The following is an 8817-nucleotide window of genomic DNA, read 5'->3' as shown; positions in this document are numbered from 1 at the left end:
TAGAAAATATATGAAAAGAATAAGTTATATAGAAAAATCGAATTCAGTTGACTTTTTCTATTGAACGTTTTCTATTGAACATGTCAATAGAATCAGCCAAAAACTAATAGAAAGTTGAATAGAAATTCAACAGAATTTTCCAACCAATTCGATAGGTTTTTCTATTAAATTTTTTCGTGCGTGATATCCAGTAAAAATTACGGAACAATTCACGAAATCCGCAGTGGGGAAGCGTTTGCCGGCAATTTTTATAGGAAGAGAACAAATTTGATACGTTCAGTGAACTCTCAGGTTCATCACCGAACAAAGTACGAAATTGTCACGTAATTTTTCCCGAAGAAGTAAAATCTTACAGGAACTTGTCGACTTATTGTGCTTCCAAAATCAAAAATTCTTGAACGTTCAACTATTTTGATGGAGCTGGTGATGCACTCGATACATCAATTTTGATTAATATTAGCGCGTACATCGCGCGTTTAAACATTCTAGTCGTAAGAATCCTGTTTTGATGGATTCCACGTGGCCATGAAATTCAAATATTTGATCATATTGATATCATAACATCAAAACATTACATCATACCATCTTTTATCATCTAGCAAAGTTTGAACTGAATAATATCATGAAATATTCTTCGTCAAAACACTCCGCTATAATTGTATAAATCGTATATGAGTAGAAATTGTCATGCGTCAGGAAGCACAACGATTTTGTACGGAAAGCTGTTTTGATTTTTTTATATATTTTCGAACATGTCAAATTAGATCGAAGAATTTCGAGGCGAAATCTTGTAATGACTTGAGGCATTAGAAAAAATAGTGTATGAAATTTTGAGACTGTTTTTTCCCAAAGTATTTTGTAGAATGGCCCATATGCATGTAGAGTTGGTTTTTTAGAATAACTTCGTGTGCGCCAAAAAAATAGGCGTCAGAGTGTCAAAATAACGTGCCGCTTTACCAAATATTCAAACGAAAACTATACTATAATAGTCCTTGGAATTATTATTAATTATTACATTAGATTCTAATTTTACATGTTTTTTATGAATTCCTGGATTATGTTGAGAGGTTCCAGGTTCGTTGACGCCAGGAACGCACTCATGGTGGTCTTTGGTATTTGAGTTTAATTAGCTTGGATATCATGAGATCTCTTTCGCTATTGGGATACTGGGGGATCAGTATGATTTCATCCACGTGTGGCATGCGACTAGTCACAAGAATGAAATGGAAAAAAACCTGTTAATTAATAACTCCCTCATTTAAAATCAACCAAAGCAATGAATTCTCATCATTCACAATCAGATTCGATCTTTATTTAATACACTTATATACAGAGCATAATCTCCTTGACATTTCCAATGCAATGTTCGCCCCAAATGGAGATGAGTCATCAGTGTTTCTCCAGTGCCTTCGTCAGTAATTCGTTCATCGATGTCAACAGTATTCTTGGGTCTTCGACGAGTCCAGCTCCGACCATAGCCGCTGTGAAGAGCTAGATGGAAAAATATCCAAGTTGAACGAACATTCAAATGTCGAAAAAAATATAAAGCCCAAAATTACCTGCTGTGTCAACAGTTCAGCCAATTTTGGATCGGAGTTAATCAGAGTCGTGAGTTTCTTGATGATTGGGTGATTGGGGTTGATCTCCAGACGTGGCTGCAACAGATTGTACCTCATCTCTTCGTTGAGCTGATGACTCTGGGTTCTGATAAAGTGTCTGGCACTCGCCATGTCCTGGACTGTGATGACACACGGATGAGATTCCAGACGATTTGTCGTTCTGACTTCGGCGGCCTTCTTCGAGAGGACACTCTTCATATAACCGAGAACTTTATCGACTTCCTGCTTGTTTATCGCATCTGAAAGTGATTGAACAATTGGCAATTAAATTAAACTGCTAATTAAATCGCCGATTTTTTTAAATGAAGAGAGAAATGCTACCAATTGTGCTTTCCTTCGTCGACTCCACATCATCTCTCATTTCTTTTTCCACAGAGGTGAGCGAACGAGAGCCAAAACGAGCCAATTGCATCAGAACTAGTTCGTCGTATGGTTCGTAGCAGAAGAGGACCTCATAATTTCGTTTTTTAAAGGATTCGTAGTAAGGGGATTGCTCTGCTAATGCCCGACTGTAATGAGATTTATATATGAATTAATGTTCATGACTTTCACTAACAGCATTTGATTTTTTTAATTGACGATTGAATGAACAATCTAAATTGATTCATATTTGAGCCTGCGGTCGTACCTTGGGGCTGACAGATAATAAATGTGTTTCTGGTCCTGGGAGAGTCCCTCGCAGTACTTGGGCAAGCTAACCAGCTCTCCAGCCGGCTTCGCTGACGACTCGAATCTGAGAAGTTTGCCAATTGCCTCCTGAAATGATGTTTGTACGAAATAACATGACTCCACATATTCGTAAAAATGAACAAAATGTTCCCATAAAATCACAGAGGATTCTTCAACGTTTAACAGAACGATACAGATTTTTTGTATTGATGAGATTCACCTTTTCGTTTTGATCCTGACTCGTGACAATTCCCTCCTTCAAGAATAATCCATAGTCTTTGTAAAACTCATTGTAGTCCTCAGGTTGTTTCGACGATCTCTCATTAAGATATTTCAATATTCGGGCTGTTAAAACAGCCCTTAATTTACTGAAACGAAAGATAACGTTTTAATAATTTTTCTCGAATTGTTGGGAATTAATGAAAGAACTAATTAGACTCTAATGAAGGTCTATAAAGACACTAGACATAGTTGGAAAAATAAATAACAATCATTTTTGGAGAAAGCTTTAGAACCAATTATTCTCATACGAAGTGTATTTAACCCTAATCAAGCCTGATCAATAACACAGGCATTTTACCTGATGAGAGCACTATTCTGCAACAATTCACGACTCAAATTCAGGGGAATGTCCTCAGAATCAACGACACCTTTAACGAAGCGCAGCCACTTTGGCAACAGATTGTCAGCCTTGCTTTTTATCAACACTTTCCTGCTGTAGAGAGATATCCCCACTGACGTGTCTCTGCTCAGTTCAAACAGTCCTGGCTTGTCATCTGGGAAATACAAGAGAGCTCGGATGCTGAGGGGCACGTCAGCAGTGTAATGGAGGATGAATCTGGGTGCGTCGTACGAGTTTGAAATGAAGCGATAAAACTCGGCGTGCTGCTCGGCCGTTACTTCCTTCGGATCGAGCATCCAAATTGGTTGGATTACATTCACACGTTTGCCATTCACGTAGATTGGACTGCCCACAAAGTTACTGTACTTTTTGATGATCCCTGGGGAGGAACGGTGAGTCAAGTAATGGATTAATATGGGAGTGGACGATAACTGCATTTGCATTTGAAAAATAACTAATTATTTTTGAGTGCATAGAATGCACGTAAATTTAATTTTGCCCATTACTCAAAATTAAATTTAAGTAGTCTGTAATACAGGACGATCTGCAGTTAAAATTGTAGTTGCACGTCCGGTCGGTATAAAAATTGAAAAGCAGACATCGGCGTAATCATAAATTGTAAGTAAAGTTAAATCTTAAATGGGTCAATTAGTTATTACTCAACAATTTTTTAATTATTAAATTAGTCATCGATTAAATATTCAAATTCCGAATTAGTTTATGAATCAATAATTAAATATTAATTTAATTTATTGATTGTAAATATAATATGAACTTCATTAATCAATAATTGAACCATTTGAATTAGCAAAATAAATGAATTATTTTCTCAATAGTCAATTAATAATTCCATATTGTTAATTATTTAATGCATAGTCAACTAAAAATTCAGATTACGAATTATTTTACTATTTTTCAAATTTCAATAACGATTAGTGAACCTGAATTATTTTAACGTGCAACTGCTCTTAATATTAGTAACCTAACGATGGATGCCCATCCCTCTTACAAAGCCATATTCTTACGGTTAATAGTTTCCTCATCACTGAATTCTCTAGAGTCAGCCTTCAGGTGCATCACGATTTTAGTCCCCGGCTGAACCCCGTCTGCTCGAGAGATCTCGTAAGTACCCGCTCTGCGAATCAAACAAATCCATAATGAACCTGAAAGCACTGAACCACTTATAAACGAATAAACGGCCCGAACTCGATATTCACCCAGCAGAAGACCAGTGCAATCCCTCCGCCTCCTTTTCATAAGACTTCGTGAACACTTCAACCTTGTCAGCAACCATGAATGCACTGTAAAATCCCACCCCGAATTGCCCAATGATACTGGCAGAGTCCCCTGCTGCCTGTTTTTCCTTCAATTGCTCCAGGAATGCCTAGTGTAAAATCAGAATAATTGAATAACGAACAGAAACGGTCACTCATTATTCTCCAAGGGACTTCTACCTTCGAGCCAGATCGCGCAATAGTCCCCAGGTTGGACACCAACTCCTCTTGAATCATTCCAACTCCTGTGTCTTGAATCGTCAGCGTGCGATTCTGTTTATCAGTCACAATATGGATCTCCAACTCTCTATCTCCACCTTCTTCAGGGGACAAATTCTCACTCAGTCTGAGGTATCGTAATTTCTCGAGGGCATCACTGGCGTTGGATATCAACTCGCGAACAAATACCTGAATGTAAAATCACAGTCATATGCTGGCAATTTCTGTTTCTATTTTTTGTCAACTTATTATTCCATGAAGATCCATTAATAAAGAACTCTGTGGTAAATTAATTACGTTTTAAAACTGTAAGATAACGAATAATGTTTTATAATTGGTCGGATAGACTAATAATTGGAGGAATAATTAAACAGATCGATGAACAAAAGAGACAAACGTAATTATTGAAAATTTGATGCAAATGATGAAAATGAGAATAATTAACTACATGAAAACGAAAATGTTTTCAATTAATTTTAGCCATGAAGATCTTAATTGTTTAATACTAATCAGTCCAAGTTATGAGTGAAGATTAATAATGATAAACAACGGCTTGCCCTTTACAGGATTCTGTACCTCAAGATGGAATAAAATCTTTTCAATTTAACTATAAGTAAACTCAAGATTAATTTAAAGATTCATTAATAACAACTCAGTATTAATTAATTCAGGATGATTAAATAAAATTTAAAAAAATAATAAAATTTCAACTTTTCACCTCTTTATCAGAATACAACGACTTTGCAACGATCTCCAGAAGCATTCGAGTCTCTGACTGGAACTCATGCTGAGCACTTTCACCTAGAAATTTAAAAAACGTGAAATTCGCGCTGAATTAATGACTCGCAAGTGTGAGTACCTGTTGGTTTTTCAGTGTTTTTGACAATATTATGGTATTCCACGTCTGGGGCACTCTCAGGAGCTGCTTGGGAGGACAGAAATCTCGCATTTCTCAGCGATAACGACGATCCTACGAGTATACAAATGGTTAACCTCAATCATGCCTTTGAATTCTCTGAGATCATTGTTTCTATGCATTGACAGTGAGAGAAAATATGAGACTCGGGTACCTGGAGAGCGGAGCAGTCGATTTTCCAGAATTCCAAGCCTCTGACTGTAATTTATGGACTTGGAAAACAATTTTCCACATTTTATCGCATGCCGGAGTCTACAGGCGGCTGCCATTTTTCTTATGAAACTGAACTTTAAGGGGGTGGGGGGTTTGAACAATCTCAGATGGACACATTCCATTTTTAACACGTTCTAGGGAAAATGCATGAAGAATAGAAAAGAATAAATTCCTTTCATTGGAATTTTATGTTGTCACTTTAACAGAAAGGTAAGAGTATGAACCTAGCGTCGTCCAATAAATTTAATTTCTAATAATTGAACCTTCTCTTTATAATATAACGATTAAAAAGTAATCCTCATTCACCCAATTTGATAATTGATTAAATAAAAATTCTCCTGTTTCATTCAACTCTCTTATAGTTGAATTTTACTATTGAATCTCTGTTTTGTAACGCGGAACCCCTGCACTTATGAATTTATGTATTCAAGGATGCAATAAATTACCACTACTTCTAATTAATTAATTAATCAATTATAATTAATCACTGATTATCATTAATTAATGATTAATCATTATCATTGTAAAATCGAATTAATGATTATCATTGATTAATCATTGATTATTGATTATCATTGATTAATTGTAATTATAATCAATTATAATTAATCATTAATTAGTTGTAATTATAATTGATTAATTAGTCAATCTTTAATTCATAATACTAGCATTAATAACCGTTAATGGCTGAGGCTTTCTACTATTTTTTAAATGACTAGGAACAGTGACAGGAGTTTTCATGGAAATAATAACACCCAAAAATTATTTCTCATGTGTTAATTTATTGAAACTCATTAGGCAGTCTCGGTGGCGCGCTGTCCAGCAGCAACCGGTCTGTGGTTTTTGGACAGCCAGTCAGCATGTTCCTGATAAGGAGCTTCAGAGAGTGGCATGTCCTTCCACAGATCTGGAGTGAGATAAGCGTAGGTCTTGGCGATGCCAGCATAGGTGGCCTTCGCGAAATTCCCAAGTGTGCAGGTGGAGCCTCGTGCTGAGGTGTAGCAGTCCTCGATACCGGCCATCTGCAGGAGCTTCTTGGGGACTGGAGCTGAGACAATGCCAGTACCTCTGGGCGCTGGGATCAGTCGCACCTGGACAGATCCACACTTGCCAGTCACCTTGCAGGGGACAGTGTGGGGTTTACCAATCTTGTTACCCCAGTATCCACGACGCACTGGGACGACTGAGAGCTTCGCGAGGATTATGGCACCACGAATTGCAGTGGCCACTTCCTTCGAGCACTTGACACCGAGACCAATGTGGCCGTTGCTGTCGCCGATAGCTACGAATGCCTGGGGGAAGGATAAAACATAAATTAATGCGTTTTAAACGACATTTTCATTTTTTTTTTTCATTCAAAATTTCTTGAGCTCTGGTTAATTATTTCAACTGATCAATTCATCAAGATTTTTATCAATTTGTTGAGTATGGAAACTAATTATGAGCTGTGGAAGTATCTACAGATTCATTGAAAAATCAATCAATCACATTTGAAAATTTTTTTTACTGCAATTTCTGGGGCGGTTTTTGAAAATTTTATGACATCATACTTCCATTGAAGTTTGAAGGAATTTTGTCATTGGAAAATGTGGTAAACTGTAAATTTCAATTCAATTATTCCATAAAAGTGACTAGAAATCTAAAAAATTGAGGTAAAGATATTCTTGAATTTCCAATTAATTGAGAATTCAACTAAATTTGACAATTCTCATCGTCCTGTTGGTCAAAAATGTGGAATTTCCAGTCCAATTTAATTCCAAATCAACTCCAGAATATCTACAAATTTACATTCAAATTATGTTTCCAACTCCTCGATGATTTTTTGTCCCCAAAAATGCAACAGAATTTTTTAAAAACTGCAGTCAATCAAATCAAACAAGCTCTGCTCACTTATTTACGACTCGAAAGCATTTTTCAGTCGATGTAATTGACTAGAGATGATCGTTTATTCACTTGCGGATAAAAATTATCATCTGAAGCCTCGTATCGAAATTATTCATGAAATAAGCTGCACTAAATCACTGAATAATATTTTATCAATGAGTATTCTCCATTCAAATCACCTTGAAACGAGTACGCTGACCAGCACGAGTTTGCTTCTGGACAGGCATGATCTTGAGAACCTCATCCTTGAGGGAGGGACCGATAAACTGATCAATGATCTCGTACTCCTTGATGGGGAGGGAGAACAGATAAATATCCTCAAGGGAGCGGATCTTCCCATCCCTGACGAGACGCCCCAGCTTTGTCACTGGTATCCACTCCTTCTGGTCCTCCTTCCCACGTCCACGGCCTCGCCCTCGGCCACGACCGCGTCCCCCACGGCCACCGCGACCTCCACGATCACCTGCACCTCCACGGTTACCAAACCCACCACGAAAACCACCGCGAGTGGCTGGAGCAGCGTCCGCCATTCTGTTCATCAATAATTTATTTATTTATGTGCACTCTTCATTTATGTGGACAAAAATGAAAATGAAAAATTGAATGAACTTTATCAATAAATTTCATTAGAGATGAAGATGGAACAATGAAAAATGTCGGGTTGAACTATGAAAATTTCAAGATCATATTGTTGATTTGATATTATTAATGTAAATTAATATTTTGGGGAAAATTTTGAAAGGCTTACATAAAAATATTGAGTAATTAATAGTGATTTATAAATATTACATTGAGTTCTTACATTGACTCGATGAAAAAATGAAATAAATAATATGAAATATAATTTTTATAACTAAGAAAAAATTAAAAACCAAAATTGCATTATCAACTTGACATTATCATTATCATTTGAAACTTCAGAGAAAATGCTGAAAAATTTACTTAAAAATTAATTGAAAAAAAAAAAATTGAAATAAATAATGTGAAATGTCATTCTTAAAACCCAAAGAAATTTTAAAAAAACGAATAGCAAGTGTTGTGTCATATGAAGCACTGTAAACATTTTAATAGTAAATATTGTTCTGAATTTTCGTAAATGAGACAAAATGTCAAGGATTTTCTAACCCCACTTCCAGTATACATATGCACATGGCTTGACATTTCCACATGGGAATTTCCTAGACTAAATCTTCCTTAATTTAAGCCACGATAATCATAATTAACAGCAATTAGCATCATTTTTGACGATTGCGAGTGAAAATCTGGGAAAACTCAGAAATAAATATAAATACTCACGTTATCCTTCTTCCTGGTGAGTGGGGTCACGAAAGAATGAACGAATCACCGGAAAATCGTCAGGAGGCGCCCCTGGCCTTTCCGCTGGAGAGCACACAACCACTT

At 36.5% G+C, this 8817-nt stretch overlaps 2 protein-coding genes across 2 annotated transcripts; both read right to left on the bottom strand.

Annotated features, from left to right (window-relative positions):
- Positions 1-1281: 1281 nt before the first annotated feature.
- Positions 1282-5588, bottom strand: LOC107038312 (heat shock protein 75 kDa, mitochondrial). The gene is made up of 12 exons (XM_015257339.1): positions 5474-5588; positions 5263-5373; positions 5122-5204; positions 4365-4592; positions 4128-4294; positions 3936-4045; positions 2869-3289; positions 2509-2656; positions 2248-2375; positions 1941-2128; positions 1560-1858; positions 1282-1491 (listed from the first exon to the last, which is right to left on the bottom strand). The coding sequence occupies exons 1-12, from the start codon at positions 5586-5588 to the stop codon at positions 1390-1392; spliced, it is 2100 nt and encodes a 699-aa protein (XP_015112825.1). The 3' UTR covers positions 1282-1389.
- Positions 5589-6294: 706 nt separating this feature from the next.
- LOC107038358 (40S ribosomal protein S2) lies at positions 6295-8808 on the bottom strand. The gene is made up of 3 exons (XM_015257405.1): positions 8713-8808; positions 7596-7947; positions 6295-6824 (listed from the first exon to the last, which is right to left on the bottom strand). The coding sequence occupies exons 2-3, from the start codon at positions 7944-7946 to the stop codon at positions 6327-6329; spliced, it is 849 nt and encodes a 282-aa protein (XP_015112891.1). The 5' UTR covers position 7947; positions 8713-8808; the 3' UTR covers positions 6295-6326.
- Positions 8809-8817: the final 9 nt, after the last annotated feature.

This window comes from Diachasma alloeum, unplaced genomic scaffold, assembly GCF_001412515.2.
Source record: "Diachasma alloeum isolate Michigan unplaced genomic scaffold, Dall2.0 Dall_scaffold_00280, whole genome shotgun sequence".
Classification (NCBI taxonomy): domain Eukaryota; kingdom Metazoa; phylum Arthropoda; class Insecta; order Hymenoptera; family Braconidae; genus Diachasma; species Diachasma alloeum.
Note: the sequence above shows the minus strand (reverse complement) of the source record. Positions and strands in the feature narration are given on the sequence as shown.

Coding starts and splice junctions, on each gene's coding strand:
- LOC107038358 (XM_015257405.1), bottom strand. CDS start 7,946: ATGGCGGACGCTGCTCCAGCCACTCGCGGTGGTTTTCGTGGTGGGTTT. Junction 6,825..7,595: donor GTCAGCGTACTCGTTTCAAG/GTGATTTGAATG, acceptor TCCTTCCCCCAG/GCATTCGTAGCTATCGGCGA.
- LOC107038312 (XM_015257339.1), bottom strand. CDS start 5,588: ATGGCAGCCGCCTGTAGACTCCGGCATGCGATAAAATGTGGAAAATTG. Junction 2,657..2,868: donor CAGAATAGTGCTCTCATCAG/GTAAAATGCCTG, acceptor CTTTCGTTTCAG/TAAATTAAGGGCTGTTTTAA. Junction 2,129..2,247: donor TATTATCTGTCAGCCCCAAG/GTACGACCGCAG, acceptor ATCTCATTACAG/TCGGGCATTAGCAGAGCAAT.